At 34.8% G+C, this 25,897-nt stretch overlaps 1 protein-coding gene across 11 annotated transcripts in view; it reads right to left on the reverse strand.

The window, feature by feature from the left end:
• The window catches only part of CCDC178 (coiled-coil domain containing 178), a 463,104-nt gene that overhangs the window by 402,924 nt on the left and 34,283 nt on the right, over window positions 1-25,897 (reverse strand). For all 11 annotated transcript variants that reach the window (XR_006210059.1, XM_042962674.1, XM_042962673.1 and 8 more), the window contains exons 3-4: window positions 12,613-12,702; window positions 5,397-5,536 (exon numbers count right to left, since the gene is read on the reverse strand). Coding sequence is in view for 10 of the 11 variants with exons in the window: in XM_042962674.1 (XP_042818608.1) it covers window positions 5,397-5,536; window positions 12,613-12,702 (230 nt within the window). In the remaining variant the exon portion in view is untranslated. The remainder of the gene's footprint in view (window positions 1-5,396; window positions 5,537-12,612; window positions 12,703-25,897) is intronic.

Genomic DNA, 25,897 nt, shown 5'->3' on the forward strand with positions numbered 1-25,897 from the left:
ATTAATTATGAAGCCCCAAAGTTCTTATGGGAATTGTAACATTTTGGACTAAAATACAAAAGATTAAAAATGCAGAGAAACTTCCAATTTATATCAGTGTTATGAACAAAACTGTGTTCTACTAAAATTCATATGTTGAAGCCCTAACCTCCAATGTGACTATATTTGAAGATAGGGCCTTTAAGGAGATAATTAAAGTTAAAAGATGTCATAGAATGGAGTCCTAATCCAATAAAACTAGTATTCTTATTAGAAGACAAAAAAAAAAAAAAAAAACAAAAAACCTACCAGAGCTCTCAACATGTGGGCACAGAAGAAAGGCCATGTAAGAACACAGTGTGAAGGAGGCTGTTTACAAGCCAGGAAGAAATCCTCAATAGAAACCAACTGTGACAACACCTTGATTTTGGACTTCTAGCCTCCAGCGCTGTGAGAAAATAAACTTCTGTTGTTTAATTCTTCCAGCCTGTGGTATTTTTTATGGCAGCCTGAACTAATACAGGAAAAAAGTTTCAGAGTAACTACTCAGGTCTACTTCTTATGGAATTCTAAATATCTCTCAGAACCAAGAGCTCAGAGAGTAATGCAAAGAGACAAAGAGAACCACAAATTAGGAAACTATCCCCAGGAAGCAGAACTGGGTCTTGGCAGCATTGTTTAGACTCAGAAGTGACAGACATAACACCATGTGCCCTCATAAATTTCAGAATTACAGGCATCAGTGAAAGTTATGTGTCTTTCATTTCTTTCCTTTTGAGTAACACTGTTCATTGTGACAATTTGTCCCTGCTTCACCACTGTTTGCTAAGTGTGCAGGAGCAGTATTTAACATCATTTTAATTCACAGATCTCTAGACCAAAAGAAGCTGCACCCAGAGAACATCATCCACATCATATCTGTTGTGGAACATATAATCATGGACCTCTGCATGATACCATCATGGAATGAAACTTTTGGGGGGTTGGTGATTACAGTCTCCAATTGGATGGGTTGTGGACCATGATGTCAATGAACCAACAGATTGACTGCTACATAAATTGTCCCCACAAATTCATTTCTCGTGTCATCCACATCTTGTCTAATATTCTACTGCATTAACAAAGGGATTGATTATGTGCTTTGCTTTGGCCAGTGGGACTTGAACAATCATAATACACGCAAATAGTTTAAGCTTTTGCCCACTGAGATCTGTCCTCCTAGAACACTGCCCCAGACATGGGTGTGAGGCCATCTTAGTCACTATTTCCAGTTGAGTTAGCAGGTGTTTACATCCACATAACTGGCCCCAGACAAGAACTAACAAAATTGTCCAGCTGAGCCCAGAACAAATTGCTCAACGGTAACAAAATAAATGCTTGTTCTAGCCACAAAGTTTGAGAGAGAGACAGAGACAGAGAGAGAATGTGTGTGTGTGTGTATACCAATAGATGGAAAAAAAAATGTTTACTTTTCTGAAGTTATTTTCATGAAAACAATAAAAACCAAATCCAGATTCCAATGAATAAGTGAGTAATTTGTAGGAAACAAATGTTTAATTTATGCAATCCTTTTCAGATGTTAGTTACGTAAAACATGAAGAAAGAGAAAAAGATATGTTTAAAGGTGTATGGGATAAAAAATATTTTCTTGAAAACAAGAGAAACATCAATATTTTAAATATTGATAGGAGTGAGTTAGGGGGAAAAAAAGTAAATTTGGAAGAGAGATGTGAACACCTGATGGAACAAGATCCTTGAAAAAGATGGAATGCAGATGAGGGGAGTAGCTACTGAGGAGGGAAGAGATTTCCCATGGAAGGACAAAAGGAATAATATTTGTGGAATTCAAGAATGGTAAGTGGGATAACAAGAGTTTGAAGCATTTCTATTGTCATACCTCCTATTTTCTTTGTAAAGTAAGAGATGAATGAGTAGTGAATTAGAGGATTTGGAGGCCTGAACCAAAGAGAGGATGGGAATAGCCACTGGAGAATACTAGAGAAAGTTCTGGTTAACAAACAGAATAATTTCAGAGCACTGCTAAAGGCCCCACTGAGGTTGGACACCATGAATGTGTAACATCTCAAATTGGGATTTCTGTGTAATGTTTTCTGGCACTATTCAGCAGCCTGGGGTGTAGGAATGGAGATGGCAGATCATGAGAGGGAACTCATCAGGGCTTGCAGAGTTCCGTCAGACTAGAAGGATGGTAAGATAAAAAAGTGAAGAACCAGATATACCAATTAGTGAGTGTTTTAAGAGATGAATACATTAGTCAAGAAAGTAAATAATGGAAAACGGGAATGATAGAATGGCAAATAGTGAATACTTTAGGATTTGAAGTGTCGTTAAGTTTCAAATGAAATAGAATTAACAGAATAAGAGAACTCAAAGTATTAGAGATTTGGTCAGTAGGATCAGATGATTAAATATTATTTTTCAGAATTTGAAAACACATGTGAAATGGTATAAGCACAGCAAAATTTTCTAACTGGAATTGCAGGCATTTCAACATTCATATTTTTTTGACCCTCACAGCTGACCTACTTTCAGGGATACTTTCAGTATGGGGGAGAATAGGATGTTCTTAGATCTCAGACACACCTGCCTGGATGCTAACTCTGACATTGACTGTGTGATCTTGGGGGAAGTCGTTATCTCCGGAATCTGTTTCCCCACCTGTAACTGGGGATAATGGCAGTTTCTACCTCACAAGTTTTTTGTAAGGTTTCAATGAAATCATACATATTAAGTGTTTAATACGGCCTATGATATATAGTAAGCACTTAGTATTACCATTACAACACTTTTACTGCTAATAATGTTATCATTTTTGTATAACACATTCTTTATATTTTAAAGAATGATTTCTAAATACTTTCTATGCCATTCTTTCAAATCATGGTAACATTTTAATGATTTGTATTGATCAAATGAAGAAAAAAATTTCAGTTCAGTAGAAATGACTCCAAAGTAAATAAAGCTATCTCTAGTCTAGGTCGTCTAGAAAAATACAGTGGAAAAAAAATAAAACAAAATCTTGTACTTGTATGGGAAGTTATCCAGGTAATTACTTCTATCATATTGCCATGTTTTCTCATTCTTTGCAAAATTAAAATATAGAGAAAAGGTTCACAGTAACTCTACTTTGAAGAATTTGCTTTTCAAAATTCAGAATTGCAATTAAACTATTAGGAATGCATGGACAGACTTATGGCAGATTCATCTCTGCTAATCACAGGCTCTACAGCATTCATTCTGACTATAACGGAAACCACTGCGATTCAGTGTGCAAACAAACTGTAATGGTTGATCCAAAGAAGACTGACCTTAGGGCACCTGGGTAGCTCAGTCGATTGACTGTCCAGCTCTTGATTTTGGCTCAGGTCATGATATCACAGTGCATGGGTTCAAGCCCACATTTGGCTCTACACTGACAGGGCGGAGCCTGCATGGGATTCTGTCTCTCTTCTCTCTCTGCCCCTTCCCTCCTTGCTTTCTTTCTCTCAAAATTAAAAAAAAAAAATTTAATTTAAAAAAAGATTGATCTTTTCACTCACTTAATGTAGTCCATACCCAAAGTAGATGATGGCTTTATAATTATTTATAGAGCTTTATCTAATAAAAGATTAAGACGATTCTGATTAAAAACAAACAAGCACTGTTTCCATAAGAAACCCCACAACCATCAGCAGTAGCCCCCAGCCCTAGAAAACTAACCTGCTGTCTCTACAGACTGGCCTATTTTGGACATTCCACATTAACGGGATCATACAATACGTGGTCTTTTGTGATTATGGTAATGGTTGCACAACTCTGCAAATACACTAAAAAATGCTAAATTGTACACTTTAAATGACAAACTTTATGATATTTAAATTATCTCAATAAAGCGGTTTTAAAAATCAAGCACTTTATAGAGAAACACAATTGGTAAGTTAGACAAATGTGAAAATGGTGTAATTAAAAGAAGATGAACTGCAGGCCTAGAGAGAGCATCACTTTCTTTTTCTCTGTCCTTGACCCCAACCCAATCCCAGCATAAATGTACTCCTTACAGTCCCAAGAAAAACCCAATTTCAATGGGAAGAAATGTCACTGTGAATTGAACAAAGTCAAGAATGTTACTTGGGCCATACATTCAGATTTGCAGGCCTTAGCAGAAGAAATGTACTTATTTGGGCAAAACACCCCTTTCTCTTTTGCTGGCTGGTAGATCCTTCATGAACCAGCCTGTCTTCATCATTAGGCCATTTTTTTCCCCAACAATTGGAGTAATAAAACACGAAGTTTGGGTAATGTGGAGACATAATTAACCAGTTACCTGCTTTGACTCCTAACCCCCAAATCCAGAGGAATCACATAATCTGCAACTCAAAATAGGACTTATTTTTTGCCCTTCACGTTGGGGATTGCAATGGAATTTGGGGTGGAGGTTCCAGCTGGTATCACCAAGTTGTTTCTCTGCGTTATTTTGCCCTCTGCACACATAATCCCTTGGAAACTGGTAAAGGGGTGAGCCCTGTTGCTCCCCCAGAACTAGACAGGTAAAGACAGTGCCTGGGACTATAGGCAATGAATGAATAAAACTGAATAATGTTAAACTCCTCCCAAGGGTACAATCAGCTGACAACTTTTATTGGATAAAATATTTTCAAGTGGTAAAAATGTTGAGAAGGACAATTTTAAGGACTACACTCGTATGCCTCTTGAAGAAGACAACACCCTACATCAAGCATGAAGACTGGTCCATCAGAACTTTCTCAGAGCCAGATCCAACAACAGTGGTGAGGGAAGAGATACAGCACAAACCTATCCTCTTGTTTGCACAATCTATTTGTGCAGTGTTTGCACAGAATAATCTTAATGAAAGGTATGGGAAGGTTTTTATCATTCTTGTCATCTTTTGAAAATAACCAGAAGTTACAGTGTTTTCAGAATTGAACTCCCTTCAGAATAATAAAGGCAAACAGGTTAAAAAGACAGAATCATTACATTCTCTTTCAACAGACCTATTAAGTATTTCTTTAGAACAAAATAACTCATTAAGAAGGGCACGCCGTCCTTTCACACACCAATTTACTCATCTAATCATCTAATCAGTTTAGTGTCCCTAAAAATGATGTAAATACTATTTAATTTACTAGTCAAGTTGGCTTATGGAAATTACTACTTAGCATGATTGCCTCCGGATAACGAACAAACAGGTAGGGGGAAAAAAAATCTATTTAATAAGGTCGTTTCACCCTTCTGAAGTGAGACTATCAAAAACATGTCTAGATTAGTAAATTATACAACTAAGCAAAGATTCTATAAAATATTCCAAGTATCATTAAAAAAAATAACTCCCTGGGATGAGTAACAGCCCTTACAGGTTCTATCAAGCTTCCAAAAAATGTTAGCATTTTAAATCTTACCCGTTTCAAATGCTCTTGTATTTTAGATTCCACATTTTCAATGTGTGAAATCACTTTGTTGACACATGGTGCTGGGATGTTTACTAAAGCACAGCTTTGACGGCGACATGGGTAACTAAAGTAAATGCCTTCATTCACCCCTTAAAGATAAAGCAGACAAAAATTAGTTAATAGTTACATACAAAATAGTAAACTGTGATATTCAGAATATGCAAAAAATATTCTGCTTTATTAATACTAACACTTTTTAAATTTCTTTAATAAACACATTGACAAAGAGTTCAGAAAATTATAGAATGGTATGATATTAGGTGATATTAATTATATGTAATTATATAAAGTATTCTATAACATCATGAACTAAACATTAAAAAAAACACTAAAGAAAAAAGGCAAAAAACCAGTTAATCCAGTAGTTTCTAAATAGTTCCTGAATCACTTAAAAAATGCCTTTGAAATATATTTCAAATTCTCCCTTCAAAGAGAGTCCACATCTCCCAGTGTAAATAATATCCAACCATTCATGCATTGAAGAAGTTCTTTAAATCCAGCATGAGTTTCTCTTGCTGAAAAAAAATAAAAGCAGGTCCCCTTCATCCTTATAATAACCTCATTTTCTACCTTCCATTTCTGAAAATTGGAGTCTCATGCAAAGAGTGATTGATGTTCCCACTATAGCATTCAAGTTGTACTCATCATAAAATCCACTCAGTCGGATGTGCCTCAGTGATTCTAATCCTGGCATGTCCCGAGTCGACTGAAGGTTGCAGAAGCACAGCAAAGTTGTCCATGAAACTCCACCAAAGTGCTTACTTGCAGTCCTTTTGCCTCTAAGGACTCTATTGGGCTGGATGATAGCCGCAGTCACTGATCTTAAATGCAAGACACAAAATAGGCTCGGTGCCTCAGTGAGAACAGTGTGATGTCCTCATTTCGGCTGACCTTGAAGAACACAGAAGTTATGCCGTTGCCTCCAGACTGTGCTTTTTGTTTCCATGCCAACTCAGAGAGTAAATATCTTCATTTAAACAGCAATGTTTTAAATATCTTTTAAATAACATCTCCTCCAAAAACATAATGTCCGTGAAAACAGCATACCTGTTTCATTACAAATGTTTACACTATCCCATATGTTACATACACATATACGTGTATACATATACACACATATATGCACACTAACACTTTTTGAGAACTAAAAATATGTGCCAAACATGGAACTATGCTAAGTACTTTTGATTCCATATTTTATTTAATCTTCACCATAATCTTATGAAATGGATTATCTCAATTTCATAGGTGAGGAAACAAAGGCTTAGTGAAATTATATAATGTGTCCATTTCCACAGAACTGGTAGGTGGGAGAACTGAAATTTGAACTATATCTCCCGGGCTTTGGAGTATAAGCCATACTTTAAGGTTGTTCTTATATTTTTACAAAGGTGGCAAAAAAAGCGAAGCAGTCCTAAAAATATATTTCAGGGCATCTCAAATGTTTCACGTATCACTCATTTTTGAGTTTTGCTTGTTCCTTCAAGGTATCAGTGCTGATATTCCAATGTAGCTTAGTTTGCTTTGACTATACTCAACACATATACTTGCTATGAACATTTCGTGTGTTATATTCCATCTCTCATCTATAGTTCATACACAGATATATATTTTCATCTCTGTAACAGTCATAGGGCTAAAGAACAAGCTGGTGAAAATTACATATTGATCTCCTATCCAAATATCTTGATAAGGGCATGTTGCCCTTCCCTCTAGAAATAAAGTTTTAATACACATTTAACAACCAGGCAGTTGTCCTTAGACTCAAAACATTTGTTTTGCTTCATTAAATGTGGAGAAAACAAGGATAGTGATGACTCATTTAACATTTTTTTGTATGTACCACTCTCACCCTATTATGTGAATACTAATTAATTTCCATTACACCCCTATGGTTTGGGATTAACATTTTGCATACAGTAAAGTGAAGAAATACTACGAAGTTAAAATTTGCAATAAAAGTCTGTAAAAGACATGGCATCTTGAGTAGCGCAATGTAAACCCAGAATCCAGGAGTTATTATCACTGTTTTTATTCTAGTACAGGCATAATACAAGTTACAACTTTCCTTTACATTTCTTTTCAATTTAGAGACACCCTAGATCACTACACTAGGTGTCCATGTTCATTCTTTTTTTGACTGGAATGATAACTAACTGTGCTTAAGTTAAAGCTATCCAGTCTCTAACCTCAGATTTCTGACTTAATAAATGAATGGGTTGGTAGGGTGTTGTACAAAATCTTTTTCACCTTAAATTCCATGATACAGCTAATTAATGATTTTAGTCAAACATACTGATAGAACTCCTCGCAAAGCCTGTGCACAAATTGTCAGAGTGAGTGTTTAAAGACAAGCTCAGGCAAGACTTATAACCTCTCTAAACATCTGCCCAACTTTAATTCCCTTACTCAGAACCAATGCCTAAGAGGTAAGTAAGATCTTCCTGGATCTAGGCTACAGTTGAGGTTTGTTGGCTCTATAACATGAAACTCCCATTTAAAAAAATACAGACTGGTTGATTTTATGGGCAAATGAAATAAAATGCAGTGTTCATAAACTGCCAACTCTCTTTGCAGTGAATGTAATCCTTTCATAATTTATTCACCCAACCCATCCTCCCTTCTCTCCTGCTTTTAATATGTGGTTCCTTTATGTCCATTACCCGAATTACTGTATTGTCCCTTTATCTGAACTCAGCACTCAGGAGAAAACTTATCGAAACACAGATTTGCTTTTCACATTCTGTTATCCCTTTTAACATCTTTTCTTTCCCAGATGTAGAAAAAGTCAGTGTTCTCAAGTTTAGAAATAACTTCTCCTCCTTGGAAAGCCTCTGTGTGATTAACAGAAAGTACCTTTAATTTTTTTTTTTTTATAGACACAAAGTTCCCTTTAGTTTTTGTTACATACAGGAGGAATCGGGGTACAGGGAACCTTTCTCTGACTTTAGAATTACTTTCTTTTTATTGAACCTTACAATGTAGAAGACATTTATCACTGAATATATAAAATAGTATGCATAGGCTCTCAGAGTTGGAGATGACTAAAGACTGCACCTACTCTAACCACTTTCTTTTTATTTTTTTTATTTTTTTTTTAACATTTATTTATTATTGAGAGACAGAGAGAGACAGAGCATGAGTATGGGAGGGGCCGAGAGACAGGGAGACACAGAACCTGAAACAGGCTCCAGGCTCTGACTGTCAGCACAGAGCCCAATACAGGGCTCGAACTCACAAACTGTGAGATCATGACCTGAGCCGAAGTCGGACGCTTAACAGACTGAGCCACCCAGCAACCCCGAACCACTTTTAATATATAAATGGCCCTGTTCAGTGTTCACTTATCACCAGTCCCTTCAGTCTTTTAAAACTCTGCAATTTCAGTATATTTAGTTTTGCTTCCCTTAAGTAATACAGGTCTACTTCTGTGTCTGACTACTTTCTATAGCTATTATCTTATACTAAATCTTGCTTTGACTAGCAATTTTTTCAAATGAGCATTCTATACCAACAGTCACAATACCCTCACTTCCTGTTCTCTTCTTTAAATTGCAATTTCTATGCAAATATTAACAGCCTTCTTACATGGCCCTTTCCCTATGAGGAATTCTTGAATCTTTCAGACATTTGGATCTACCTGTATAATTTCTATTTCTTTATTAGAACTTAACACATTGCATTCTAACTGTGTCACATCTATCTGCTTCCCATCTATCTTCCCATGAAGCTTTGCATTCTTTATGGAGAGAAATTGTATTTAGTGGCTTAAAAGCTATTGAATAAATAAATGAAAGAATAAATCATTTTTTGAAAAATGTTATCATGCTGTAACCTGGCTTCTGTTCTCTCCTCTCTAAGAAATCTTCATACAACAATCCCACCAATCAATATTTCTACTACTATCTGTGAAGGAGTAACTGATATAGATTTAGTCTTCCAAGTATGAAAAAAAAAAAAAACGCAAGACAACTATTTTCAGACATTGGAAAATAGGAATTCCAGTCTTTGACTCCTGAGAAAGGAAAATTCATAAGGTTGAGTCCCACAATAATCATGCTCTCTGCCAAGGGACAATTCTTCAATTGCAATATAGAGATCTGGGGGAAGAAAAGAACATGGAAATCCTGTTGAGATAAGGGGCAAAGATTAGTATCATAGGTAGTGGAGACAGAATCTTCAGGGCAGGAAACTGAAAAAGACACAGCCATGCAGAGAAGGACCCCAAAAAATCCATGTGAGAGTGCTCTCTGAATCTGTAGATAAGGGCTAGACTGTGTGTGTGTGTGTGTGTGTGTGTGTGTGTGTGTGTGTGTGTAGAGTGAAATTCCCTGAATATTTTTTGCAGAAAACCAAGCATATACCACTTTTTTTAAATGTATATTTATTCATTGTGAGAGACACAGGGAAAGAGAGAGACATAGCAGGCAGAGGAAGGACAGAGAGAGAGAGAGGGAGAGAGAGAATCCCAAGCAGGTCCACACTGTCAGCACAGAGCCCAGTGTGGGGCTCAATCCCATGAACCGTGGGATCATGACCTAAGCAGATATCAAAAATTGGTGCTTAACTGACTGAGCCACAGACATTCCCAAGCATATACCAGTTTTAAGTTAATCAAATGATTAACTGAGCTGCCTACTAGAAAAAGAATCAATTCTCTTCAGAAAAAAATAACAGAATCCAGAATCTTCACAATGTACTACACAAATATCCATTATTAAATCATACAAAGAAACAGAAGAATGTGTTTTAAAAGTCTAGAAAAAAAATCAGTAGAAACTGAACCCAAGATAGCCCAGAAGTTGTACATAACAAAGATTTTAAAGTAAATTATAAATACGTTCTAAAAGGTAAAGAAAAAAATATGTTCAAGTAATTAAAGGAAAATCTGGTCTTTACAACTGAACACATATTTAGTATCAACATAAAAATAAAAACTATGAAAAAAAACAAATGGAAATTCTATAACTGAAAAGTATGAAAATTTAAATTAAAAAATATATTGGCTGGACTTAGCAACAAATTGAATATGGTAAGGACTCAGTGAATGTGTACACAAATCGATAGAAAATATCTACTCTAAAGAACAGAAAGGAAAATGAAAAGAACAGAACTGTGGGACAAAAATCAAACAATCTAACATGTGAAGTTGAGGTTCTTGAAAAGAAAAAGAAATTTGGAGTGAAAAATATTTGTGGAATAACGGCCACATTATTTCAAAATTTGATGAAAAAACACTGACTTATACATCTAAGAATATCAGCAAATCCCAAACAACTAAAATATAAAGAGAACAAACTACATCTGGGAATATCATAGTCAAATTGCTGAAAAACAATAATAAAGAAATAGTCTTTAAAATAGCCAGAAAACATGACTATGAAGGTAATAGGATATGAATAAGAGCTACATTTCTAATAAGAAAAAAATGCAGGCCAGAATATAATAGAAAAATATATTTAAAGTGCAAGCAGGCAGGAGGCAGAAAGGAAAGAAGGAAGGATGGAGAGAGAAACATTAAAGAAAAAATAAATTAGACTTCACCAAACAAAACATTCAGCTCCTCAAAAAAAAAAAAAAAAAAAAAAAAAAAAATTACAATAAATGAAAAGACAAGCAAGAGAATGGGAGATAATATGATTGGAAAGTTGGCGCATGATCAGAGAATTACAACTTTCACTCCTGTTAACTTTCACTCCTGTTCCAGACCTCCAGGAAAGGGAGAGGGGCCGGAGGGAATCAATTGCCAATGGCCAATGATTTAATCAGCCATACCTAGGTAAAGAAGCCTTCATAAAAACCCAAAAGGAGAGGGATTGGAACGCTTCCAGGCTGGTGAACACATGAAGATTTGAGGAGAGTGCAAACTCAAAGAGGGCACGGAAGATCGGCACCATCTGCCCTACTTTACTCTATACTTCTCTTCCACCTGGCTGTTCCTGCGTTATATCCTCTTACAATAAACCCATAATCCAGTAAGGAAAATGTTTCTCTGAGTTCTGTGGGTCATTCTAGCAAACTCAAGGAGGGGGGCTCACCGGAACTGCCAGTCTATAGTAGTTGGTCAGAAGCGTAGGTGATATCTGGGCTTTGGATTGGCCTCTGTGGTGGGGGGAAGGGCAATTTTGTACAACTAAACTCTTAACCTGTGGGATCTGACTCTAGTTCTAGGGAGATGGTGTCAGAGTTGAGTTGCCTTTTAGGATCCTAGATGGTGTCCAAGAATTGCTGGTAGTCCGGAAACCCTACACTCACACACTGGAATTGGGTGCAGAACCTTTAATTACCTTGTGCCACCTCTGCTATTACTCTATACAGCCATTCTTTTCTGCTGTGTTGTACTAATTGCTTGACAATTATATTTTACCTGGCCTGCAAGATTATACATTTCAGATAAGGGTATTTTCTGAAATACCTCTATATCCTAATAGCACACGTATATTTCAGTGTCTTGAATTAACTGTTTCATAAACCAATCATTGGTATTTTACAAAGGTTGTCCCAAACTGTAACAATAAACCCTAAGTCTGGAGATTAAAACTCTCTTCAACATTTCTACTAGAGAAAAATAGGTAAAGAATCAGAATGCCACCTTATCCCAATTTTATCTTGTCAAACTGAAAATCTCCAGAGCAGAAGTTTATCAAAATCAAGAGTAAACATTTTTTATTAATATAGAGTTCTCCTCCAAAATAATCTGAAGTACGAACCCTCATACATGAAATGTATGCATTTTGTCATCTCTTTCTACCTCTTTCCACATACAATATCAGAAACACCTTCAAGAGCTAATATTTTATGGACTCTTAATTCTGGATTTCACACCACAAAAACATGAGTCCTGCTTCTTTTTCTTCTAAGAAACATATCCTCAATGAACTGGAAAGGCTCTAGCACCTGCTAGTCTTGGCATAAGCAATAAAGAAAATGTTCATTTTAAAAATTCAACATTTCTGAAATTATAAACAATTCTTATAACCAACTGTAATATAATATTATTAATAAAATAGGTAATAATATTGTGTTCTTAATATTATATATCATTATGCTAAATAGTACTGATATTTAGGATGTATTTCTTAATAAAAATATAATATGGACATCACAAACTAATGAGAAAATACAGCTTACATGGATTATTATATAACTTATTTTTTGTCCTTACCTTCAGTATTTGTCATTTTATTTTCATGAAAAATCTCAATGGCTTCCTTAGGGGCACCAAATAGAACCAAAGCTTGTGATGTGGCATTGTCTTTGAAAAAGAAAACAAAAATTTCAGTGGGCAGTTAATATAAATTTATTTAAATAAGGACAATAATATGTAAAACTATGCTGTAAAAGTGTTATCCTTGCAAAAGCAACTATAGTTCAAATATTAACCAAAACCCACAGTAGAATATATTTGGATGTTTTCTCTGGTACTTCAACTGGGTTAACTCTCACAAGAAGGTATTCCAAATAGCATCCAGCTATTAAAAGCAAACACTGAGAGACTGTTCAGAGTGACATCACCAAAACAATGGAGTAGGAGACCCAGCCTCCATTGTACAACAAAGTTCAACAGTTAGATGGTTATGAACAAACAAAAATAGTTCTGGGAGAGCTCAGGAATCCATTCAACAAACTTTAGCAACACAGTAGAACAAAAAAAACAAAAAGACGCCTGTGAATAATCTCACAAAAAGGGAAGGAAAACAGCTTTATTTTGACTGCATCATCCCATCCACCAGGCCAACATTGCTTAGCACCAAGAGGGAACGCTCCAGCTTGAAATAGTTCCCCGCACTGGGAAATGGAGGACAGGGTAGGAGACCAGCTCCCCTACCCTTCTGGTGCACTGTACAAAAGATCTACTTTGGTTTCACCCCACTCAGAGACTGGCAAAGCCAAGACTTATGGAGAGGGTTTCAAACAAGGAAGAAGGGCAGAAGCTACCAATATCAGTATCAATATACAGAAAAAGCGGTCACATTTCCCAGTGGCCTCCTCTGCAGAGGACCCCAGCAGGTTTGCTGGAGAAGGTGTCCTAAAATGAAAGAGAGGGTTAAGTGTTTCCCAAACATAAGGTGAGGGAGTTCACCACCACCAGACCTGCCTTACAAGATATTCTGAAAGGAGTTCTGAAAGCTAAAATGAAAAGACTTTAATCAGTAACATGAAAACATTTGAAAAAATAAAATACATTGGTAAAAATAATTACATAGTCAAATTCAGGATACTCCGATAGTATAGTATAGTGGTATGCTAATTGCTTAACTCAAATATAAAGATTAAAGAAGTATTAAAAATAGCTATAGCAGTAATAACTTACTAATGGATACACAATATAAAAAGATGTAAATTGTGACATCAGAAACATAAAAAGGAAGCCATAAAAGGGTAGAGTTTTTGTATGTAATTGAAGTTGTTAATTAACTTAAAATATACTACGATAGCAGGGTGCCTGGGTGGCTCAGTCAGTTAGGTGTCCAACTCTTGGTTTCAGCTCAGGTCATGATCTCATGGTTTTGTGAGTTTGAGCCCACATCAGGCTCAGTGCTGACAGGGTGGAGCCTGCTTGGGATTCTGTGTCTCCCTCTCTCTGTCCCTCCCCACTCTCATAGCTATCTCTGTTTCTCTCTCAAAATAAATAAATAAACTTTAAAATATTAACATATACATATATATATACACACATACATATGCGTGTATACACATATATATGTATGTATACATATGTATACATACATATATATGTGTATACATATGTATACATACATATATATACATATATATGTATGCATATATATACATACATATATATGTATATATGTATACAATATATGTATACACACATGTATGTGTGTATATATATGTATATGTTAATATTTTAAAGTTTATTTATTTTGAGAGAGAAACATATATATGTATGTATACCACTATACTACAGTAGTATACTATACTATACTACTATATATGTATATATATACATATATATATGTATGTATGTATATATACATATATGTATATGTGTATGTATGTGTATATATATGTATGTGTGTGTGTATATATATATATATATACATGTATGTATACTACTGTACTCTAAAATGTTTTATGTAAGCCTTAAGGTAACCACAAAGCAAAAACCTATAGTAGATACACAAGAGAAAAAGAAGGGAATCAGTGTACACCCCTATGGAAAATTACCAATGCATAAAGGAAAACAGCAAGAGAAGAAGAAATGAATAAAAGAAGTATAAAATAGGCAGCAAACAATCAGTTTTAGGAGAATAGATCTAGGAAACTCAGTGACTCCATCAAACATAGTAATATCTGTATCCTAAGTATCCCAGAAAAAGAAAGAAAAGGGGTCAGAAAATTTATTTGAGGAAATAATAGCAGAAAACTTCCCTAATCTCGGAAAGGAAACAGATAATCAGATTCAGGAGGCACAGAGAACTCCTGTCAAGATCAACAAAAGCAGACACACACCAAGACAAAATGTAATTAAACTTGCAAAATACAGTGATACAGAAAAAAATCTTAAGAGCAGCAAAACAAAAGAAGTCCTTAACCTCCAAGAGCAAACCCCTAAGGCCAGCAGAACTTTAAATACAAATGTTGCAAGCCAGAAGGGAGTGGCATGATATATTCAACATGCTGAATGGGAAAAATATGCAGCCAAGAATACCCTATCCAGCAAGGCTGTCATTCAGAATACAAGGAGAGATAAAGAGCTTCCCAAACAAACAAAAACTAAAGCAGTTCATGACCACTAAACCAGCCCTGCAAGATATATCAAAGGAGACTCTTTTAGTGGAAAGCAAAGACCAAAAGTATAAAGGAGGAAAGCAAAGGCAGGAATAATGAATATTTCTGTAAAAAAATCGGTCAAGGAACTCACACACACACACGCAAAGGATATAAAATATGACACCACATACCTAAAATGTGGGGAGGAGAGGAAAAAAGAATGGGTTCAAACTGAAAAGACCATCAACTTCATATAGACCGCTATATGCAAAAAAAGGTTATATAAAAACCTAGGAGCATCTGGGTTACTCAGTAGGTTGAGGGTCCAACTCTTGATTTCAGCTTTGGTCATGATCCTGAGGTCACGGGATTAAGCCTTGCATCAGGCTCTATGCTCACAGCATGGAACCTGGTTGGGATTCTCTCTTCCTCTCTCTCTCTCTCTCTCTCTCTCTCACTCATTCAAAATTATTAAATAAGCTTAGAAAAAAAGAGTAAAGGTTATTTACAAGCCCAATGTAACCACATATCCAAAACCAATAATAAAAAGGCAAAGAATAAAGATAAAGAAATCCAAATAAATCACTAAAGAAAATCACCAAAACGTGAAAGAGAAAAAGACAAGAAAGAAACAGAGTAAATCTTCAAAAACAAAAAACGAGAGTGACAGAATGGCAATAAATACATATCTATCAATAATTACTTTGAATGTAAATGGAATAAACACTCCAATCAAAAAAAAAGGTGAAAAAAATAAGACCCATTTATATTCTGCCTATGAGAGATTCATTTTAGACCTAAAGATATCTGCAGATTGAAAGTTAGATGATGGAGAAACATTTATCATTCAAACGGATGTCAAAACAAAGCTGGAGTAGCAATACTTATTTCACCAAAATAGACCTTTAAACAAAGAGACAAAGAAGACACTATATAATACTAAAGGTGACAATCCAACAAGATATAATAATTGTAAATATCTATGCACGCAATGCAGAACTAAATTACATAAAATAACCAATATAAAGGAATTAATAATAACACAATAACACTAGGGCACATTAACACTCTACTTACATCAATGGACAGATCATCTCAACAGAAAATCAGCAAGAAAACAATGACTTTGAATGACACACTGGAACAGATGGGTTTTAACAGATACATTCAGAACATTCCATCCTAAAACTGCAGAATACACATTCTTTTCAAGTACACATGGAACATTCTCCAGAAAATATCACATATTAGTTCACAAAACCAGCCTCAATAAATTCAAGAAGACTGAAATAATACTATGCATCTTTTCTGACCACAACAGTATGAAACTAAAAGTCACCCACAAGAAAAAATCTGGGAAGACCATAAATACATGGAGGTTAAAAAACATGCTACTGAACAATGAATACGTCAACCAGGAAATAAAAGAAATTAAAAAGTACATGGAAACAAATGAAAATGAAAACACAACAGTCCACAACCATTGAGATGCAGGAAAAGCAGTTCTAAGAGGAAAGTTTATAGCAATACAGGTCTATCCTAAGAAGCAAGTAAAATATATGGTAAACAACCTAATTTTACACCTAAAAGAGCTAGAAAAAGAACAATAAAACTTAAAACCAGCAAATGGCAGGAAATCATGAAGATTAGAGAGGAAATAAGTAATACAAATACTAAGAAAACAATAGAACAAATCAATGAAACCAGGAGCTGATTCCTTACAAAAATTAGTAAAAGTGATAAACTTCTAGCCAGACTTAGCAAAAAGAAAAGAAAAAAAGACTTAAGTAATAAAATCACAAATTAAGGAGGAGAAATAACAACCAACACTATAAAAATATTAGAAATTATAATAAAATATTATGAAAATATGTATACCAACAAATTGGACAACCTAGAAGAAATAGATAAATTCTTAGAAATAAACTACCCAAACTGAGACAGGAAGAAAATAGAAAATTTAAACAGACCCATTACCAGCAAAGAAATTGAATCAGTATCAAAAAAACTACCAACAACAAAAGTCCAGGAACAGACAGCTTCACAGGCAAATTCTACCAAACATTTAAAGAACAGCTAATACCTATTCTTAAACTATTATAAACAATAGAAAAGGAAAGAACACTTCTAAATTCATTCTATGAGGCCAGTATTATCCTGATACCAAGACCAGACAAAGATACCACTAAAAAAGAGAACTACATCATATCCCTGATGAATAAAGATGCAAAAATCATCAATAAAATATTAGCAAATGAAATCCAACTGTATATTTTTAAACGATTTTTTAAAAATCATTCACCACAATCAAGTGGGATTTATTCCTGCATTGCAAGGGTGGTTCAATATTCTCAAATCAATCAACCGTGATACATCACATCAATAAGAAAAAGGATAAAAACCACATGATCATTTCAATACATACAGAAAAAGCATTTGACAAAGTACAGGATCCATTCATGATAAAAGCTCTCAATAAAGTAGGTTTAGAGGAAACATACCTCAACATAAATAAAGGCCACATATGAAAAATCCACAGTGAACATCATCCTCAATGGGGAAAAACTGAGAACTTTTCCCCTAAGGTCAGGAGTAAGACAAAGATGTCCACTATCACCACTTTTATTCAACACAATACTGAAGTCCTAGCCACAGCAATTCAATAAAGTTGCAGGAAAAAAATCAAAATGGATGTACAAAATCAATGTACAGATATCTGTTGCATTTCTATACATCAATAATTAAGCAGGAAGAGAATAATTAAGAAAATAATCCCATTTACAATTGCACCAAAAACACAGGCAGTACCTTCTTTGACATCAGCTGTATCAACTTTTTTCTACATGTTTCTCCCAAGGCAAGGGAAATAAAAGCAAAAACAAACTATTGGGACTACACCAAGACAAAAAGCTTCTGCATAGCAAAGGAAACAATCAACAAAACTAAAAGGTAGCCTAAAGAATGGGAGAAGATATTTGCAAATGACATTTATGAAAAAGGGTTAGCAACCAAAATATATAAAGATCTAATGAAACTCAACACCCAAAAAAGCAAACAATCCAGTCAAAATATGGACAGAAGACATGAATAGACATTTCTCCAAAGAAGACACAGATGGCTAACAAATACATGAAAAAACAGACTCATCATCAGGGAAATGCAAATAAAAACTACAATGAGATATCATCTCACACCTGTCAGAACGGCTGAAATCAAAAACACAAGAAACAATGGGTGTTGGTGGGAATGTGGAGAAAAACAAACACTGGTGCACTGTTGGTGGGAATGTAGCCACTGTGGAAAACAGTATACAGTCCAGCAACTGCACTATGGGGAAAATACCCAAAGAATACATAAACAGTGAATTTTGAGGGATACATACACCCCTATGTTTATAGCAGCATTAGTCACAATGTCAAGATATGGAAACAGTCCAAGTGCCCATGGATTGATGAATGGATAAAGAAGATGTGACATATATAGGAATACTATTCAGCCACAAAAAATAATGAAATCTTGCATTTGCAATGACATGGATGTGGAGCTAAAAAGTATAATGTTAAGAGAAAGAAGTCAGACAAAGACAAATACCATATAATTTCCCTCATTTGTGGAATTTAAGGAACAAAACAAATAAGCAAAGGGAATAAGTGAGAGAGAGAGAGAGAGACAGAAGAAAAACCAAGAAACAGACTCTTAATTATAAAGAACAAACCGGTTACCAGAGAAGATAGGGGGATGGGAAATTGGGTTAAATAGGTGATGGAGATTAAGGAGTACACTTGTCCTGATGATGAGCACCAGTTGATATATGGAATTATCAAGTCACCATATTGTATACCTGAAACTAATATAAAATTGTAAATAAAATGAAAATAATGTTATGCTTAAAAATAATAAAAATAAATCAAACAATATTTAGCACTTTAAAAAAAAATAAATGTTGTTGGGAAAACTAGATATTCACATGCAAAGGAATGAAACTAGATCCCTATCTTACACCATTCACAAAAATTAACTTGGAATGGATTAAACACTTAAATGTAACATCTGAAGCCACTAACCTACTAAAAGAAAACATAGGGAAAAAATGCCATGACATATGGATTATTTCAATACGACACTAATAATCAAAAACAAAACCAACTAAAACTAAAATCAATGAAGATGGATTACATCAAGCTAAAAAGCTTCTGAATAGCAAAAGAAACAATCAACATAATGAAAAGGCAACCTACAGAATGACAGAAAATATTTGCAAAACATCTCTCTGGCAAATCATTAATATCCAAAATATATAAGGAACTCACACAACTCAATAGCACAAAAACAAATAATCCAATTTTAGAATGGCAAAGGGCCTGAGTAGATATTTTTCCAAAGAAGACATACAAATGGACAAGGACATGACAAGGTATTCAACATCACTAATCATCAGGGAAATACAAATCAAAACCACCATGAGATATCACCTCATACCTGTTACAATGGTTATTTTCAAAAAGACAAAAGGTATCAAATGTAAAGATGAGGGAAATCCTCATGCGCTGCTGGTGTAAATATAAATTTTTATAGCTATTTCAGAAAACAATCCCAAGGTTCCTCAAGAAATGAAAAACAAAACTTCCATGTGATGTAGCAATTCCATTTCTGGGTATATATCTAAGGGAAATGAAATTACTATCTCAAATTTCAGCACCCTCATGTTCACTGCAGCATTATCAACTTGTGCTCATGTACAGATATATGTACAAACACACACACACCACACACACACACACACACACACACACACACAAACACAATGGGATTTTGTTCCACCATAAAAAAGAAAATCCTGTCATCTGAAACTACATGAATGGACCTAAACGACATTATGCTGAGTGAAATAAGACAGAGAAAGAAAAAAAAATTATATGATCTCACTTATATATAGTACCTAAAAAGCCAAATTCCTAGAAGCAGAGCATAGAACGGTGTTTGCCAGGGGCTGGAAAGTGGGGAGAATGAGATGTTGAGTCAAAGGGAACAAACTTCCAGTTATAAGAAGAATAATTGGGGATAAAATATACAGCATGGTGATTTTAGATAACTAAGTTGCAATGAGAGATTCTAAATGTTCTTGCCATAACAATAACAAAGGGTGTGTTCAATTATCTTACTGCAGTAATAAGCATCTCACAATATATACCTGTATCAAATAATTACATGGTACATGATACACTTATACAATGTTATATGCCAATTCTATCTCAGTACAGCTGGAAATAAAATTAATAAAAGCAAACAGCAAACAGATACACATATGATGGTATAGAAACTACTTTAAGGTACACTATTCAATGAAGAATAGTAAGACAAAAATTTGTAGGTAAGTTTTGTCATCACTTGTTTTCTAAAGAGATGTACAGGTTGATAGGTATTTGTCAATTCATATAAAATGTACATGTCAAGAAACAATTAGACTGGTTAACTTTGGAAAGAGGGAATGTAGAGACAAAGGAGAAATTTTGTATTTTATTTTACAAACTCTCAAATGTTTAAAAATTCTCAAAGGTAAGAGGATATTATGACAGTTTCTTATAAAGTTAAAATTGTCTACTCTATAATGCAGCAACACCAGTTCTAAACTTTAACCCATGATAAATGAAAGTGTAGGTCCACAAAAAGATTATCAAAGATTATTTGTGGTGATAGTTTTACTCCTAAGAGCAGAAATTGGAAACAACCTAAGTGTCCATCACTAGAAAATTACATTTCAAAAAATACAGTGTAGTCATGCAGCAGTATAATGCTAAGTAGGAAAAAAAAAAGATGAACTAATACACAAAATAACATCAGTGAAACTCAAAAGTACATTTAACAAAAATAATCAAAGACAACAAAATGGGTATTTTATATTTCCATTATTATGAGATTCAAACAAAAAAAACAAAGCTAAACTATTGTGATATCAAAATAGTGGTTGCCTATGGTTGGTGAAAAACTTTCTTTTTTTTTTTTACCCAGAAAAGGTCAGTGGTTCTACATTTGTCATGTATACATTTATCAAAATACATTAAATTATAAATTGAAGCTTGAGCATTTCACTATATGTAAATTATGAAATAGAAAATACAATGTTTACTCTAGTGGCATTAAAATATTTTGATAGAGGGGGACGCCTGGGTGGCTCAGTCGGTTGAACGTCCGACTTAGGCTCAGGTCATGATCTCGCAGTCTGTGGGTTCGAGCGTTGGACTCTGTGCTGACAGCTCAGAGCCTGGAGCCTGCTTGGGATTCTGTGTCTCCCTCTCTCGCTGCCCCTCCCCCACTCATGCTCGCTCTCTCTCTCTCTCTCTCTCTCTCTGTCAAAAATAAATACTTAAAAAAAAAAATTTTTTTAATATTTTGATAGAGGAACACCTGGGTGGCTCAGTCGGCTAAGTGTCCGACTTTGGCTCAGGTCATGATCTCACGGTTCGTGAGTTCAAGCCCCATGTCAGGCTCTGTGCTGACAGCTCAGAGCCTGGAGCCTGCGTCAGATTCTGTGTCTCCCTCTCTCTCTGCCCCTCCCCTGATCACGTTCTGTCTCTCTCTGTCTCAAAGATAAATAAACATTAAAAAAAATTAAAAAAAAATATTTTGATTGATTGGGGTGCCCAGGTGGCTGAGTCGTTTAAGCATCTGACTTCAGCTCAGGTCATGATCTCAAAGTTCATGGGTTCGAGCCCCATGCCGAGTTCTGTGCTGACAGTTCAGAGCCTGGAGCCTGGAGCCTGCTTTGGATTCTGTGTCTCCCTCTCTGCCCCTTCCCCACTCGCTCTCTGCTGTGTGTGTGTGTCTCTCTCTCTTTCTCAAAAATAAATAAACATTTAAACCTTAAAAAAATATTTTGATATATTTTACAGATATAAATAAATATAAGATTTAAATACTTGTAGAATATCTTATGCTAATATTTAATAACCATTACAAAGATATTTATATCCTAAAACCCCATTACAGAATAAAATGAAACAAAAAAGTAAATTCATAATAAAAATATGCAAAACAAAAGAAATGAAGGTTGTAAAAGTAAAAATATGATAGAAGATACTGCCAGTCAAATAACTATAATAATATATATGAAGGATATAAATTTATCCAAAAAGAGTAACCAAATAAAAATTATACAGAAGAACTGTAAATAAAATATATACTTTTTTGTTTTTTTACTGAGAAAGTTTTTGTGATAAAATTATAAAGGAATATTTCTGCACACTACCGCATATGATGACTTTAAGACAAAAATTATTACTAGAGATAAAGGACACTTCATAATGGGAAGAGGGTCAACCCTTTAAGAAGCTGTAATAATTATAAACATATACAATCTTAAAAGAGCTTCAAATTGAAGTAAAAGCTGACATAACTGAAGGGAAAAAAAAGACAATTCAACAACATTAGTGGAAGTGTTTAACTGCCCAATGTAAATAATGGATGGGGGTGCCTGGGTGGCTCAGTCTGTTGAGTGACTGACTCATGGGATTGAACCCCATGTCAGCCTCACTCTGAGAATGCAGGCTGCTTAGGATTCTCTCTCTTTCTCTCTCTCTGTCTCTCTCTGTCTCTCTCCCCCACTGCTCCTCTCCCCTGCTCATGCTCTCTATCTCTCTCTAAAAAAAATAAATAATAAATAAACAATAAATAATGAATAAATAATAATGGATGAAACATCTAGAAAGAATAAAGACAAGTAAACAGTAGTTTTGAAAACACCATAAACCACTTAGACCTAAGAAACAACTAATAGAATATTCCATCAAGAGTAGAAAACACATTTTTCTCAAGTACACACTGAATGTTCTCCATATTAGACCACATATTATGCCCTAAATAGGAGTCAATACACTTAAATAAGTGTTGAAATCACATAAAGTATCTTCTTTGACTACAATGCTAAAAACAGAAATCGGTGATCAAAGGAAATTTGGGAAATTTTCAAATATGTGAACTTTAAACACAATCCTAAATAAATAATGGATCAAGAAAGGAATCACAAGGGAAACCAGAAAATACTTTGAGATGAATAAAAACAAAAAGACAACACAACTAAACATATATGAAGTTTAGTGATATCAATGATCAGAGGGAAGTAGGTAGTTGTGTATGCCTACATGAAGAAAATTAGAACTTGAATCAATAGCCTTGTATCTTATCTAGGAAGACACAACTAAATCCAAGGAGAAGGGAAAAAAATTAGGAGATAAATCCCCACAAAATATGAGCAAACTAAATACAATAGTATATAAAAAGGATTATACACCACATCCAAGAGAGATTTGTCCCAGAAATGTTTCAATATATGAAAATCAATGAATGTAATATACCATATTAACAGAATAAAGGGAAGAAACCACACAAGCATTTCAATAGATGCAGAAAAAATATTTGACAAAATTTAATCCCATTTATGGTAAAAACACAGAAACAAAATAGGAATAGAGAGAAACTTCTTCAACAGAATAACGAATGTTTGTGAAAAATTCCCTAGGGTCAGAAAAAAGATAAGCATATCCACACTTTGCCATTTCCACTCAATATTGTTCCAGAGATTCTAGCCATAGCAGTTGGGGCAGGGAGGAAAGGGAGGAAAGAAAAGAAAGAAAGAAAGAAAGAAAGAAAGAAAGAAAGAAAGAAAGAAAGAAAGGAAGGAAGGAAGAAAGGAAGAAAGAACAAGCATCAAAAAGAATAAAATATTAAAATATTTGGGAATAAAACTAACAGAAATGCAAGACTTCTTCAACTAAAATCTACAAAACATTGTTGAAAAAAACAATTAACACCTAAGTAAATACAAAGATATCCTGTATTAGTATTCTGGAAGACATGATCTGATTAAGATGCCAAAACCCTTAAAATTGATCCACAGATTCAATGCAATTCTTATCAAATTTCAATGGCCTTTTTTTTCCCCCAGAAAATATCAAACTGATCCTAAGAATTGAGATGGAAATGCAAGGGACTCAGATTACCCAAAATAATTTCTAAAAAGAACAGTGTTGGAGAAATCACACTTCTAGTTTTAAAAATTACTACAAAGCTATAATACACAGTGTGGTACTGGCATAAGAATGGACAGGTAGATCAGTGCAGTAGAACTGAAATTCCTGAAATAAACCCATATTTATGGTCTGTTGATTTTTACAAAGGTGCCAAGACTATTCTATGAAAAAAAAAGTCTTTTTTTTTTCAACAGATGGTACTAGGGCAACTGGAGATACAAACATAAAAGAATAAATTTTGACTCCAAATCATATATATACATACACACACACACACACACATATATGTGTATATATGTGTATATATATATATATATAAATTAACTCAAAAATCATCAGACTTAAATGCAAAAGCTAATACTATAAAACTCTTGGAAGAAAACAGAGGTGTAAATATTTGTGACCTTGGATTAGGCAATAGTTTCTTTGATGTGACATCAAAGGAACAAGCAATTTTAAACATTATTTAAATATTACATCAATCAGATTCATACAGTAATGTTTTCTTTTTTTTTTTTTTGGTTCAAAAGACATTGTCAAGAATATGCAAATACAACCCCTGCCATGGGCGAAAACATTTGCAAATCATATATTTGATAAAGATCCAGTTTCTGAAATATATAAAGAATTCTTCCAACTCAAAGATAAAAACACAACCCAATTGAAGAAAGGCAAAAGATTTAAACAGACATTACTCCAAAGATAAACAAATGGCCAGTAAGCACATTTAAAGATCATCTCATGACCAGTCATCAGAGAAATGCAAATCAAAACCACAATGAGGGTACCTGGGTGGCTCAGTCCCTTAAGTCTCTAATTTAGGCTCAGGTCATGATCTCAGGGTTTCTGGATTTGAGTCCAGCTCTGTGCTGACAGCTCGGAGCCTGGAGCCTGCTTCGGATTCTGTGTCTCCCTACTCTCTCTGTCCCTCCCCTACTCTGTCCCCCCCTCCCGTCTGTTAAAAATGAATTAACCATAAAAAAAAAAAAGTAAAAAAACTCACCAGATGTCAATTCACACCTGCTAAAGATGGCTATAATAGCTAAAAAGCAAACAAACAAAAACCCAAAAAGGAAAAGCAGAATCTAACAAGCCCTGACAAGGGGATGGAAAAACTGGAATCCTCATATACTGTTATTTGGAATGCAAAATTTGCAACTGCTATGGAAAAAAAAATTTTTTTCAATTACTCAGAAAGTTAAACATCAAGTTACCAAATGACCCAGCAATTCCAGACTTAAATGTATACCCAGCAGAAATAAAAACATACGTCCCCATAAAAACTTGCATTCAAATATTCATAAGAACATTATTCCTAATAGCCCCAAAGTGGAAACAACACAAATACCCATCTACTGATGAATGTATAAACGATACGTGGAATATTCATACAATTATTAACAGTATCCAGCCATAAAACGGACCCATGACAAAATTCTAGTTTAAAAGAAGGCAGATACACGAAGCCAACTATTTTACAAATTCATATGGAATGTCCAGAAGGTTGTCCCATCCGGCCTCCCCAACCCCTACCGGCCAAATAAGGTCTGGGCTGTGAGGGCACTTCTGTCACCTTTGAAATCTTGAAATACTGAAGAAAAAGGGCGTCAGGGCTTATGCTGAGCGACGGCACCGAGTGAGCCCCACAAGGCCGTCAGGCGGCGCCTCACCGTTCGGGAACAGTCT

Source organism: Panthera tigris, chromosome D3 (genome assembly GCF_018350195.1).
Source record: "Panthera tigris isolate Pti1 chromosome D3, P.tigris_Pti1_mat1.1, whole genome shotgun sequence".
Classification (NCBI taxonomy): Eukaryota; Metazoa; Chordata; class Mammalia; order Carnivora; family Felidae; genus Panthera; species Panthera tigris.